At 38.8% G+C, this 15,230-nt stretch overlaps 1 protein-coding gene across 2 annotated transcripts in view; it reads right to left on the reverse strand.

Moving 5' to 3' along the window:
- Window positions 1-396: 396 nt before the first annotated feature.
- The window catches only part of lonp1 (lon peptidase 1, mitochondrial), a 40,644-nt gene continuing 25,810 nt past the window's right edge, over window positions 397-15,230 (reverse strand). For both annotated transcript variants that reach the window (XM_048560029.2, XM_048560030.2), the window contains exons 13-18: window positions 14,391-14,507; window positions 13,711-13,851; window positions 8,821-8,986; window positions 5,910-6,118; window positions 1,224-1,388; window positions 397-793 (exon numbers count right to left, since the gene is read on the reverse strand). In XM_048560029.2, coding sequence (XP_048415986.1) covers window positions 644-793; window positions 1,224-1,388; window positions 5,910-6,118; window positions 8,821-8,986; window positions 13,711-13,851; window positions 14,391-14,507 — 948 coding nt within the window. In that variant the 3' untranslated portion in view covers window positions 397-643. The remainder of the gene's footprint in view (window positions 794-1,223; window positions 1,389-5,909; window positions 6,119-8,820; window positions 8,987-13,710; window positions 13,852-14,390; window positions 14,508-15,230) is intronic.

Below are 15,230 nucleotides of genomic sequence, written 5' to 3' on the forward strand. Positions count from 1 at the left end.
AAAGTAAAATACTGTACTGCAAATTATTTTACCTGGACTGAAAGTACTGATTTGTGCTGGGATTGGGCTATAGACAGCAACAAACCCTTTTCAATTATAAATAGCCAATGAATACTCATGTGGGATTTCACTGAAAAAGTATTTCAGCCAAGATCCAGCTTTGGTATGGATTAATGGATCACTGGGATTAGAATCGTGCATATAATTTTCATTTTAATAATTATGTCATGCCACTGCCAAATACTGTGGCCAAGCTATGGCCCAGTTAACAGCACAAAACAGGTACATGATTTAGAGTCTTTCTGGTACACTTGACTGTGCCATCACCCTGGCTGATTTATTCAAATAACTCCTGACAAGTCCATTAAGTTTCCATGATTTCAATACATTCCAAAATTACTTAATAAAGTTTATTTAAATCAAAATCCATCAATTAACTGACGATATGATGTCAGGATTGGTTACAACAATACTTTAGTAAAATGACCAAGTATCTGGTCAAATATGTTTCATTGGCTTTGCAATCATGACAATTCGGCAGCATTAAGACAGCTCCTCCATGTTGCATGTGGTTTTACTTCTACAGAATGCACTTCCCAGAAATGTGCTGAAGTCAGTTCTATTATGGGTGCACAGCTCAATCTCATTTATCTGGAAACACTGTACTGTACACATCCTGGTAATGTTCAACAAAATGTACTTCAAGACCCTCTGTAATAAATGTTGGTAGATCGCAAAAGTCCTTCTTGTTTTCCATTGGTAAAATGATACAATCAACACCAGCTCTCTTTGCCTGAGGGAAAAAAAAGTTCAAGTTAAATCTTTTCTGAAGTGAAATTGTTGCAATGGCTTTCTTAAAATAACTGTATTCAGATTTCAGATTGCATACAAACACACAAGATAGGGGGAAGAATAATCTAGTTTCAGACTCATCACCTCAAAGTGTAAACAAAAACTGAAGTTGCTTTCTTATCAGATTAGACAAAGATTATGGATAAATTTTACCCTTACTGCATTTTGGAATTCTCTAGCTTGTAAAGCTATTAAAATTAATCAAAAGTTGAAAAAGGTTCTTTTTATGGTCTTTGCACTTTCCTACTGTTTACTGAAAGCCCCAACTTTTAAAGGAAACAGCTTGTCTAAGACAGGGCTTTGGTTTTCCTGCTTACAGCAGTACCTAATTGGTTAGTTTCTACAGTTTCAGAAGTTTCACAGTAACTTACAGCAATGGTCTTCTCCTTAATTCCACCAACAGGTAGGATTTTTCCAGTAAGTGACACCTCTCCAGTCATTGCCAAATTTTGCCGTGCAGGTTGATTCATTGCAAGAGATAGGAGTGCAGTTACAATTGTACAGCCTGCACTTGGACCATCTTTAGGAGTAGCACCCTGGAGAAACAAAAACATAAGTAATGGTTAAGTCTCCTGTACTATTACTTTATTGAGTTGCTGTGTTTAGTAAGCTCACTGCTTATCCAAGATAGAGAATACAAATGCTCTGCATCAACATGGTGATGTACATAGCTACTCACAGGGGTCCTCTTGTGGCACAGTGATAGTGTCCCTGCCCATAGATCAAAAGGCCCAGGTTCAAGTTCCACCAGTTCAACAGGCATGTAATAACATCTCTGAATAGGTTGATTAGGAAAAAGTAGGGTTTTAAAAAGAAACATACCTACTCACATCACAAAACTGAGTTTTGTTGAGTATCCTTTTTTCTTTTTGGTTTTATTTACAAGTGATGGATGTCATTGGCAAGCTCAGCATTTGCTTGTGTGTCTAATTACCCTTAAAATGAATAGATTATTAGTCCAGTAACATCACTGTGCCACCATCTCCCTTGTCCCATTACCAAGTCGCTTTAGCCTGCACATTCTCTCCTGTCTTCCACCCAGTTACAAACTTATTTCTTCGTCCTTTTCCCTCCTTCTCAAAGTTAATTTGGTTAAAATGGATTTATTTCTATTTGTTTCCCCCAGTTTGAAGGAAAGGTCATTGATCCTAAAAAGAAGTGATATTTCTTTCTTTCTCAGATACTACTCAATCTGTCAAGTATTTTTACCTTTTCTGTTTTATACTTCTAACTTTCCAAGAATCAGAGATTCATTGTCCTGGATCATTTGTATTGCATTCTTCAGATTAAGAGTTTGCACTCAGGTAATTGGATTAAAACTAGGAAGTTATAGAAATGCACTTCAATCTTTGTCTTCCTCACCCCTGTAATTATTTAGTGATGTCTCCTTCCTTAGTAAATACCTATTTCACATTGCTGGGAAGGAGGAAATTCTGTATAGAATTTTTTTTTCTCAAAACAGCACATAATCAGCTGCTTGAACTTTTAACAGAAAAAAGGACAGGAAAATGGATGGCAGGATAGACAAGTTCCTATCTTCCAAATATTCAATCAACAATTCAAATGAATTAGTTTTATTATGGAAGCATGGAGTATTAGTAAGCTGTTAAGTCCAAATAAATATTCATGATTTTTTTTGAACAAGAATAGAGAGCTGACCAACTTGATGAGGTGTAGGTACATGAAGCGAAGAACACGGTCATTTCTACATCTTAATGCAAATTACATAGCTCTGTGTTAGTAGACAGAATTAGATACATATTTTGCCATGTTGTATCTATATACCTAAGAGTGTTGTGTATATGTAGTGATGTAGATGTTTAATAGGAAGTTGTGTTATGTCCTGCACCTTCAATGGGAGTCTGGTTAAAGATGATTCATACAGTCAGAGTCATACAGCATAGATAAAGACCCTTCGGTCCAACTATTCCACACCGTCCATGCTTCCCACTGGTCTCACTTGCCTGCGTTTGGCCCATATCTCTTCAAACCTTTCCTAATCATGCATTATCCAAATTTTTTTTTAAATACTGTAATTGTACCTGCATCCATCACTTCCTGTGGCAGATCATTGCACATAATAACCATGTTGTGTATAAAAGAAGGTGCCTCTCGTCTTTTTAAAAATTTCTCCTCTCACCTTAAAAATATGCCCCTAGTTTTGAAATTCCCAACCCTAGGGAAAAGACCGTTTTATGAACCTTTATAAAGGTCACACATATTTTGGTGTCATTGCAAACACACTAACCACACCTCCTATATTCTCATCTGAATCGTTTACATAAACCAAAAGTGGAACCAATACCAATCCCTTTGGAACACTGCAGGTCACAGGCCTCCAGTCTGAAAAACAAACCTCCACCACCATGCTCTGTCTTGGGCCATCAAGCCAATTTTGTATCCAATCAGCAAGCTCACCCTGAATCCCATGTGATCTAACTTTCTATTGCTCACTTCAAGTTGTTTCACTTTAAAGTCCTTAATAAAAATAGGCACAAGGATTTGTTTAATGTTAAGTTTCAAATTAACATTGTTTCCTACTGTCCTTCCATGAGGCTTGCCTGCTCTGAAGAATATTTGCCATTCTTCTGGTCCCACAATCAGTTGCACCTGGCCTTTTCCTGTTCCTGCCTCCAACCTCAGTCTCTCTTCACCCAGCTCCCATCCTTTGAAGTTTAAAATTTTAAGTTCTTGAACCTTTAAACTTCAGGTATTAGTTTTGTTTTCTTCCTGTCATTCTGAATTTGGAATGAGGCTCCAGCTTCTATTTCATGGCAGATGCTGGTCAGTGCAAGTAATCTGGCTTGCACTTACCAGCTGCGATAACTAGATAGTGTCTAGTCAACTAAAATTTTATGCGGATGTGCTTCTAACATTTATTCATAGTATTTATATTGCTTGTATATTTTAAAATTCATAAATAACCGTTAAAATAAAAATCAATGTAGGCATTATGAATCCAAACGGTTTCAATTTAATGGTTTAAAGCAGTTTACTTTTGAGAAAGGTCCTCAAGTATTAATTATATAGCATTTATTTTATATGCAGTAATTATTTTGTTTTGCAAGTTATTTCAGCAAGGAATGCACTGTACTGCACATTCACATCACAGAAATTCAATCATTTTCTCACAGCGAAAAATGTTTGCCAGAAGTTAACTAACATTGATGCCTGCAGTCTTGACTTTCAGGAATGCAACAACTTCAAAATGAAGATTTCTTGTTCTGATTGAATTTTATATACATATATTTACAATGAAGCATACACAATAGAATGCTGAATATATAATTAATAAATAAACTAGTAAAAGAAAATAAATCTGTTTTGGAACGAAGGTACTTCAGCAAGGTGTTTGACAAGGTTTTGCATGGTAGGCTGTTTAGCAAGGTTAGATCATATGGAATACAGGGAGAGCTAGCCATCTGGATTCAAAATAGGCTCGAAAGTAGGAGATAGAGTGGTGGAAGTTGTTTCTCGGACTGGAGGCTTTTGGCCACCAGTGTGCTACAAGGATTGGTGCTGGACCCACTGCTTTTTGTTATTTGTATAAATGATTTGGATGCAAATATAGGAAAGGCAGTCAGTAAGTTTGTAGATGACACCAAAGTTGGAGGTATAGTGGGCAGCAAAGAAGGTTGCCTCAGAGTACAACAGGTCCTTGTTTAATGGGCAAATGACCAAGGAGGGGCTGATGGAGTTTAAAATTTCGATAAATGTGAAGCACTGCATTTTGGTAAGGCAAATCAGGGCAGGACTTATATACTTAATGGCAAGGTCCTGCAAAGTGTTGCCAAACAAAGAGACCTTGGGGTGCAAGTTCATAGTTCCTTCAAAGCGGAGCTGCAGGTAGACAGGGTATTGAAGGCAGCATTTCGTACGCTTGCATTAATTGGTCAGTGCACTGAGTATAGAAGTTGGGATGTCATGCTGTGGCTGTCGAGGACACTGATCAGGTCACTTTTGGAACACTGCATTCAATTCTGGCCTCTCTGCTGTAGGAAGGATGTTATGAAATTTGAAAGGGTTCAGAAAACATTTACAAGAATATTGCCAGGGTTGAAGGCTTCAAGCTATAGGGAGAGACTGAATAAGCTGGGACTATTTTCCCTGGAGTGTTGGAGGCTGAGGGATGATGTTATCGAGGTTTAAGATCATGAGGGGCATGGATACAGTGGATAGCCAAGGTCTTTTCCCTGGGGTAGGGGAACACAGTTAGAAATTAGAAAGCGGAGGTTTAAGGCGAGAGGGGATAGATTTAAAAAGGACCTAAGGAGCAACCTTTTCGCACAGAGGGCGGTGCGTGTATGGAATGAGCTGTCAGAGTAAGTGGAGGAGCTGGTACAACATTTAAAAGGCATCTGGATAGGTACATGAATAGGAAGGATTTAGAGGGAAATGGGCCAAATGAGACAAGATCAATTTAGAACATCTGGACCGAAGCATCTGTTTCCATGCTGTACATCTCTATAACTCCATGATACTGCCAATTCAGTTCTTCATTGAAAATATTAAATGGTTAAGGCCATACCAGACAACAGTCTGTTGTAAATGTGTATTTAACGATTAACTATGCAGGCAGCTGGGAGATACAGAGTGTGAATATTCTCTTTAATTTTTTCCACTTCTATTTCAAAAGATGACTGATATTAAATATACATGTAGTTTTTCTGTGAAAAAAGTAGGGGAGGAGAAAAGGAATGAATACAGTTAAGTTGCACTGCAGGGCTGGAAATACAGAAGTAATGGGGTATTTTATGAATTGGAACAATCAGGAGAGTGGAGGGGGAGGAAATACAATTATCAGAGGTACATCTGCATTGTGAAAGATTAGGTAATCTGCCAGAAGTTATTAAGCTATACAGAGTGTGTCAGAACAAAGAGTTCCTTGGCTGCTTGGACCAAAACATCTTGGGGATCCAACAGCAACTAAATACTGGGTTAAAATCTAACCGATTAAACAAGATGGTGCTTTTTTCATTCTGGCATCAATGAATTTATCAATGAGCCACATGAATGTGAATTATTAAAGATTCTCAAACAATGTGCCCAAACCTTACCTCAGGCACATGGATGTGAATGTGGGATTGAGTCAAGAAATCATTAGCAGCATCTTTCTGCATGAGAAAAGCCCTTGCAAACGTATAGGCAATTTTCGCACTTTCCTTCATCACATCTCCCAGCTGACCGGTCATTTCAAGAGAGCCTTCTTTACTTTCCTTGTCCCTTGGTCGACGAAGACAGGTTTCAACAAAGAGAGTTGACCCGCCTGATTGTGAGATCAAATGGTTAATTTAGATATTTTTGTATCGTACAACAAAAACTATTTTTATTTTCTCCCTAGTTCCTCTTAAGAGGGCAAGAGAAACTGCAGATATTTACATTTTAAGTACTAAAACATAATGAATGACTTATGACTTTCATGTTGACTGCAGATGTATTATGAAATTTGAAGTAAAGTCAACGTTACTCAACTAAGTTACTTTGCCAAGATCCCTCTGGAGTCTATTCTGGAAAAAGCTAAGTTAAATTCTGGACAGTGGGAAATGGAAATCAAAAAAGTACACCCAAGCCTAGTCTTTATTTCCAGTGATTATCTGAGGATCAGTGATAGCAGTAAGGTAGCAGGTCTGCTAACCTTAACCACACAATTCAGACATGAATCCCACATGGATGGAACAGCTATTAATTTTGTGCATTGAGAGAAAGGATGAATGTAACCAGTTTACACAGTTCTGTGAGATAACAAGGTGTAGAGCTGGATGAACATAGCAGGCCATTCAGCATCAGAGGAGCAGGAAAGCTGGCGTTTCGGGCCTAGACCCTTCTTTTCTGAACAAGGGTCTAGGCCCGAAACATCAGCTTTCCTGCTCCTCTGATGCTGCATGGCCTGCTGTGTTCATCCAGCTCTACACCTGGTTATCTCAGTAGGAACTGCAGATGCTGGAGAATCTATCTCTACACAGTTATCTAATCAATCATTTCAAAACGACCATTTGTTCCCACCTACTCCTGCATTAAGCGATTATACAGGCAGCCCAAATAAAGGATCAGAATCAACATACAACAAGATGTGCTTAGGATTCTGTGATTTCAGTCTTCAAGTATGTATTATTTCAACTTTTACTGCAAATCTGCTAGAGATTCTCGAGAGCGATTAATTAAATTTGATCAAACAAGAACAGTAACATGGAGGAGGAAAGTTAATTTTTTCCCCACATTACCTGGTATTTAAAGTAAAATGATGAGAATTAAATTTGACAAACTCAGAAGGATTTGGATACTTTAGATATGCAGGCAAGAAAATATGAATAGAGAGAAATACAAGTTGAAGATTATGCAAAAAGTAAAAGGTATTTTGAAATACTAAGGAATAAACATATCACAGCAAGAGAAAGCTTGGAATATTACAGCACTGGTTACTCAAACAATCAAACATAATGTGACAGAGGGAGCGAAAGTTGAAGGTGTTAGAATGGATGTCACATCAAACAGGTTGCTTTGTCCTGCATGGTGCTGAAGCTGCACTCACAGGAAAGTGGACAGTATTTTGTCTTTCACCTGAATTATGCCATAGATGGTTGACAGACTTTGGACACACTTTCTGGAGAATTCTCAGCATTTTGACCTGTTCTTGTAGCTACAGTAGTTATAAGGCTGGTGTAGTGAAGATTTTTGATCAATGATAACCTGCAGATGCTGGTGGTGCAGTAGGTTCAGTAATTCTAAAATGTTAGCTGCACATTTGATAAGATCTTGCCATCAAAATAGGATGGTAGTCTCAGGGATTGTGATTAATCAGTAACTGAAACCTGTCAGCCACACCAGTAATTGCTATTATTTGCAAGAGAGGGATAACCTAGTTTTCAAATATAATAATGGCCCATGGTTGGTTTTGTTTTCCACATTTCCACTCTGCAGAATTTAACTTACCTTTTTTCAGAAAAGGCTCTAGGACGAACTTGGAAAAGAAACTGAGTTGAGTAACGTTGACTTTTGCTTCAAACCAACAATTGTTGGCTTGAAGCAGAGGAGAAAACAGGATACCATTGCAAAATATTAGCAGTAGGAAATGTCCATCCACAACTGAACTTAATTTCAAATTCAGCTGGTGTGGACAACAATGATTGATTTTGGTGAAGAAGAGTGTTTTGAATAGTCAGATACGGAAGAGGCCAAAGACACCTTAGCATATATAAATTGATTGAATGCTAAAGTGGCTGACAGAAATAGTCAGCAACATCTGCTACTCTGACCAGTAAACTAAATGATAACGTTTGGAAATATAAATTACTGCCTTGCGTAACATAATGTACTGACTTTTATTTGTCAATAAATTATAGATTTTATCAGTTGCTGCAAATCAAGATCAAATTCCATGAATTCTAATAGTGAAGCATTCCCAAACAGCTGCTTAAAAAAAGTTCAGCTATCCAGCCAGGATTGGGATTTGTAAAATAGAAAAGAAATCTGCAAATTGCAAAATTTTACATTTAATTACACATGACATTAGTGACAGTTATCAGTTTGATTTTTTTAAACTGAAAAAGGTAACATTTAATTGAAGAGGCGTCAACATAATGCCTACAAGTCTAATACGAGAGCTTGAGAACCAAGCTATGAACAGCACCTTATATGCCGAAGAACATGGCTTTTGAAGACAAAAGAGACTGACTTGATACAGAGAAGTTAGAGGTGTAGGAACGTACAAGGCCACAGACAGGCTTTAAAAGTTTGTGGATTTGAAACTGATGTAGGACAACAGGTACAAGGCTAATGGATAAATGGGACACACAATGAATTAAGGCAAGGACAGCAGAGATTTGGACAAACTCAAGTTTATGGAGATTGAAAAATGAAAGTCTATGCAAGACAGCATTAGAACAATCAAATAGGAAACAACATGGAAGGAGATTAAAATTAGCTATGTGTTGATTTGAGTCAAAACAATGCCAAAGCTCATCCATTTACCCAGAGCTGTCCAGGCCAAACCCATTACAACGCCAGGAGGAGTGACATCATACATCCTATCCACTGTGAAAATAGGTTTTCCGACAAAGTCTTGCAGGTTTTCAGGGGTTACCATTACTGTGTCAGCCTCATTGTGTACAATTTTATAAGCAGCCTTGCGAAGTACCTACAGAGAAAAAAAATCAATTGTGACTGCAGAGGTTCAATTAACTGAAAAAAAAGTACAAAACATAAAACTGCAAGTAAGGTGCAAGTCCAATTACATAGTTATGGCCAGAGCTGTAAAAGCTGTGGAAGAATGATTAGTTTAGTAATCTATTGAAATATACTGGGAAATTTCTTTTAAGCAGGTTTTTACTTCTGTTGGCGGCTTGTTTCAGTCTTGGATATAAAGCCTTGAATATTTGCAGCAAACCAAATGTTGTCGAGGGGCAAGTATGATCCTGGTTATTACCAGCTGTAGGAAGGATATGAATAAATTGGAGAGTTTAGAAGAGATTTACCAGGATGTTGCTGGGACCAAAGGATTTGAGTTATAATAAGAGACTGGATTGGCTGGAATTTTTTTTTACACTGGAGCAGAAGTTGAAGGGTGAATTAATAAAAACCTGAGGGGTGTAGATAAGATGAAGTGCAAAGGTCTTTTCCCTAAGGTGGGGGTGTTAAAAATTAGGGGGCTTTTTTTTTTAAAAGAAAGGAGCGAGGGAGAAGATTTAAAAAAGGGACCTCGGGCAATATTTTCAATACAGTGGGTGGTGTGTAAATGGAATGAACTGGCAGAGGAAATGGTGAATGCAGGTACAGTTACAACATTTAAAAGACATTTGAACAGGTACATGAGTAGGAAGGGTTGAGGGGGATATTAGCCAAATGTAGGCAAACACAGCTAATTTAGTTGGGAAACTTGATTAGTATGGAGAGTTGGACTGGGGAGTCTGTTTTCGTGCTGTGTGATTCTAAGTAACTAATTCACTATAGCTCCCCAATCTCAAACAACCCACTTTCTAAAGAACAGCTTAAAAACCTTCAAACAATAGTGACTGTAAAGATAATGTCAAAACTAAATTTATTTGCTTTTCATTCAATATCAATGTGTGTAAACAAACATGTGCATTCCCTTTTACCAACATGGGTAATCAGATTTGCAAAAATATCCCATGCAGCGCATCACTATTTTAAAGCAGTGAATGTCACGATGCTGCACAGTAGATACAGATGAAACACGCCGTTACAATTTAGTTTCAATGGTAAATATTCTACCAACAAGCTGAGAAGTGTTGATTATGACTAAGCAATGTCTATGATATTAAAAGTTAATGTTTAAGACATGAGCTATTTCCTCCAGGTATTAATAGCTGGAGAATTTAAAGCAATAAATTCTGTCTCTAATCACTTTCAATCTAATAATTTCATTTTTAAATCTAAAACTGTTTTGGTAGCACAGAACTTGAGTATTACTCAAAAAAGACACATTGAAGCTTTTTGTCTTAAACTTTGAATAACCTACAAGAATACCATAAAAAGGGAATTATATCGATCCTAAATTGGTTATCATTGGACTCAGTATGGCATACTTGTGTGCACTTGAAGCTGTATATTAATACACAAGCTCCTATTCTTTGTAGACAGAAAGAACATGTATACACACAGGGCCTTTTCAACTCAAAACAGGAGATGACTTGTCCTGGTTTATTTCTCAGGACACTGCCTGGATCAAAAACAAGAGATTGATGCAGCTTAAGAAATCTCAGTTTAGAGATCAGGATACATTGCAAAGCCTTGCGCTCCAGACCTTGCCCATGCCATTAGCTGAACCTTTCCAGTACAGTTATAACATAGCACCAATATGAAAAAATTATCCAAGTATGAACTGTGAAAATGTGAAAAACTACCTAGGTATAATCTGTCCACAATAAGCAAACGCAACTCACCAATCAGTGCCCCAATAGTCTGCCCTCAAAGTGATGGAAGATATCATTGGCAGTGTTATCAAGCAGCTTTTACTCAATGGTAACCTGATGCTCAGTTTAGGTTCCATCAAGGTCACTTGGCTCTTGAACTCATTACAGACTTGGTGCAAATGTGGGCAATAGATCTGATCGCGAGAGGGGGAAGTGAAGGAAACTGCCTTCAAAATAAAGAACCATTTAAGTTTGCTTCAATGAGAAGATCAGAGTTGGGGATGTTAGCTACTGATTGCACAATATTCAGTACCACTCAGAACTTTTAGAGGTATTGAAGCAATTCATGTCTGAATGCAGCAAAACCTGACAACATTTAAGCTTGGGCCAATATGGCAGGTCATGCAACTGCCAGGCAGATATCTCCAATAAGAGGAAATCCAGCCAGCAGCTCTCGACATTCAATGACATTACCTTCATTGAATCCTCTAATCTCACTATTGACCAGAAACAGAACTGGGCTAGCCTTATAAATACTGTGGCAATGAGAGTAGTTCAGAGTCTGTAAATTCTGCAGACAATAACTTACTTCCTGACTCTGTAGAGCTTGCCCACCATCTACATTAGGTACAATTTGGGATTGTGATGGAATATACTCCTCTTGCCAACATGGTTGCAGCTCCAGTAATACTCAAGAAACTTGACAATATCCAGCACAAAAGCAGTTCACTTGATTGGCACAACATCCAACATCTTTGACACTCACTCCCTCCAAAACTGATGCACAATGGAAGTGTGTGTACCATTTACAAAATGCATTGGCATAACTTGTTGATGCTTCTTAGATAGCATCCTCAAAATTTACAACTTCCTCTCCTAGAAGCACAGGAGCAGCAGATATTTGGGAATACTACTACTTGTAGGTCACAATATGTTGACATGGAACTATTTCATTGTTCCTTCACTGTCCCTGGGATAAAATCTCAGAAGTCTCTCTGTAACAGTGCAATATGCCAGACCACATGGATTGTAATAATTACAGGAGGCAGCTTATCACCACCTCCTCAACGGTAAATAGAGAGGAGGGGATCAACCCTGGTTCAGTGGAGATTGTATGTGGGGGTGGGTATGCCAGGAGCAGCACTGGGCATAGCTCGAAATGAGCTTTAAACCTGGGTGAAGCTTCTAAATAGAACTACTTACATAAACACCATAAGCAACAAGTGACTGACAGAGCTAAGTAATCCCACAACCAACTATCAGATCTAAGCTCTGCAATCCTTCCACATCCAGTCATGAATGGTGGTGGACAATCAAACAACTCCCTGGAGTAGGCAGCTCCACAGATATCCCCATCCTCAAATGATGGAAGTAGAAGAGCCCACTTAATATATCAGTGCAAAAAGATAAAGCTAAAGCATTCGTACCAATCATCAGCCATAAGTGCTGAGTGGGTAATCCATCTGCGTCTTCCAGTGGTCCCCACCATTAGCCATTTGATTCAGTCCATGTGACATCAAAAAATGGTTGGAGGCACTAAATGCCACAAAAGCTGTGGGCCCAGAAAACATTCCAGCAGCAGTACTGAAGACGTGTGCTCCAGAACTTGCCACTCTCCTAGCCAAGCTTTTCTACAACACTGGCATCTACCCCAAGTGTTAAAAACTTTGTCCTGATATCTCCTTACACAAAAAGCAGGTCAAAGCCAGCCCAGCCAATTACCACCTTATCAGTTTAGTCTTGATCATCAATAAAGAAAAGGCATAATCAACAATGCTATCAAACAGCACATACTTAGTAATAACTTGCTCAGTGAAGTCCAGTTTTGGGTTCTGTCAAGGCCACTCAGCTCTTGATCTCATTACAGCCTTCATTCAAACATGAACAGAAGAGCTGAGACTGATTCCCCAGGACATATTTGCAGGAGTTCCTCAGATACTGTTCTAGGCCCAACCATCTTTGCTGCTTCAATGACTTTCCCCTCCACCATAACGTCAGAATTGGGGATGTTCGTTGATGACTGCACAATGTTCAGCGCCATTCAAGACTCCTCAGATACTGAAACAGTCTATGCCCATATGCAACAAAATCTGGGCAATATACAGGCTTGGGTTGATGAGTGGCAAGTGACATTTATGCCACATTAATGCCAGGCAATCAAACCACTACCCCTTGAGCATCACAGAATTCCCCCACTATCAAACATCCTGGGGAATACCATTCACCAGAAACTCAACTGGATTCGCGCCATAAACACAGCTAAAAGAGCAGGTTAGAGGTTAGGAACACTATGGTATGTAACCCACAGCCTGACTCCTAAAACCTGTCCACCATTTATTCACAAGGCACAAGTTAAGGAGTGTGATGGAATGCTTCCCACTAGCCTGGATGAATGTAGTTCCAACAACATTCAAGGCGGCTGAAACCATCCACGACCAAGGAGTCCGCTTGATTGGCACTACATCCACACCCTCCATTATCGACACTCCGTACGAGCAGTGTGTGTTATCTACAACATGCACTGCAGAAATTCACTTAAGATACTCAGAGAACACCTTCCAAACCCAGGACTATTTCCATCTGGAAGAACAGGGCAGCAGATACATGGGAACACCATCACCTGCAAGGTCCCCTCCAAAGCACTCACCACCTTGACTTGGAAATAGATCACCAATTCTTCACTGTCGCTGAATTGAAATACTGGACTTGCCTCCCTGGTGACAGTGTCAACCCACAGCACATGGACTGCAGTAGTTCATCATCATCACCTTCTCAAGGCTAATTAGGAACAGGTAATTAATGCTGGCCAGCCAGCAATACCCAGGCACCCCAAGTAAGTTTTTAGAAAAGCAATAAATGCTAGCCTAACCAATGATGCCTGCATCCCACGAATGAGTGTAAAAAAAGGTGACATTGAATATACTGTTTTGTAAACGGAGTAGCCCTCTCCAGGTTGGGGTTTTTATATTAAAAACCATACTGCACTCACCTTCTCCACCTGTTTTTGCAGATTGCGAACTCCACTTTCCCTGCAATACTGTTTAATGAGAACAGTGAGTGCTTCAGATGTAATCTGTACTCCCTCCTTGTCCAGACCACAAGCACTCAGTGCTTGAGGAACCAAATAACGCTGCAATAAAGTGAGAATCCAAGTTGACAACCAAAAGACAAAATACTGTAAAGGGATTTTGAAGAACAGCAAGTGCATTTTTGTAGGTAATCACGTCAACTAATTCGTCACACAAACAGCGATGACATGAATGACTGATTTATCAATTTTTGATAGCATTATTTATATGCTAGCGTCTTGGACAGCATTTATCAGAATTTCTTAGCATCTTATGATTAGTGCCATCATAATCTCTTTGAACAGATAGACACGGTTTAACTATTAATGTCTAAACTAAAAAAAACAGCATTTGCAACATTTTCCAATTGAAACATGAAAAGTGGGATTTGAAACTCATGACCTACCACCTCAGAATTGGAATGAGATTACAATGAAACTTTGAATACACTAAATTATTTATTTGCATCCAACTTTCAAAAGGCACCCCCTTATGCCCCACATTCATAATTCACAAGTCCTTCACAGAATATGAAAGATATCATGTTCAAACAGTACAATTCTTCAGATCTATTCTATTTGTTTTTAATGAACAGACAAACCTCAGCAATTGCAAGCTTCTCCTGTGCTACATAACCAGACACGTTAATCATTTCCATTCGATCCCGGAGAGGTTCTGGAATTGTTTCAGTCACATTAGCAGTGCAAATAAAAAGTACCTAACAAATTAAAGAGACATGGGATTAGAACTCAGTCTACAACATATCCTTTTTCTCCCCTCCTATCCAGATTCTCACTGGGCATGATTTCACAGATTGGAGCTGTTCACAGGAGTATTTTAGCTGCAATCCTAGGTAATATTTGACCAATTGCTGATAACCTCACTCACAAAACTCAGAAATATTGGCACAATGAAGACTTTGTTCCATTGTTTGGTGGGTCAGAGCATATGGAAAAGGCTGAGGGGTGTAGAGCTGGATGAACACAGCAGGCCAAGCAGCATCAGAGGAGCAGGAAAGCTGATGTTTCGGGCCAAAACCCTTCTTCAGAAAATATGGAAAAGGCTGTTTTATTATGGCTTCCCAAGATACTATATACTGCACGTTTACTATGTTAAATATGTTCATTGGTGTAGTGGTAATGTCACTGGATTAATAATCCAGAACTCCAGGCCAACATCTGAAGATATGGGGGTTTGCATCCTACCATGGCAGATGGCAAAATTTGGAGTAAAAGTCTTAACCTAATGGTCACAGTAGAATGATGTAGTCCTTTAGGGAGAGGAATCTGCCATCCTTACCTGATCTGGCTTATGTGTCACTTGTGGTTGACTCTAATTAGCAGATAGTCCAGTGGTATTTGACTTCAATAGCAATCTAATAGTTTAAATTAAAGGGGACAGTCATAGAAGGAGAGTGCAAAGCCATGGTATGCTTCTCCTT

This window comes from Stegostoma tigrinum, chromosome 30 (assembly GCF_030684315.1).
Source record: "Stegostoma tigrinum isolate sSteTig4 chromosome 30, sSteTig4.hap1, whole genome shotgun sequence".
NCBI classification, from domain to species: Eukaryota; Metazoa; Chordata; class Chondrichthyes; order Orectolobiformes; family Stegostomatidae; genus Stegostoma; species Stegostoma tigrinum.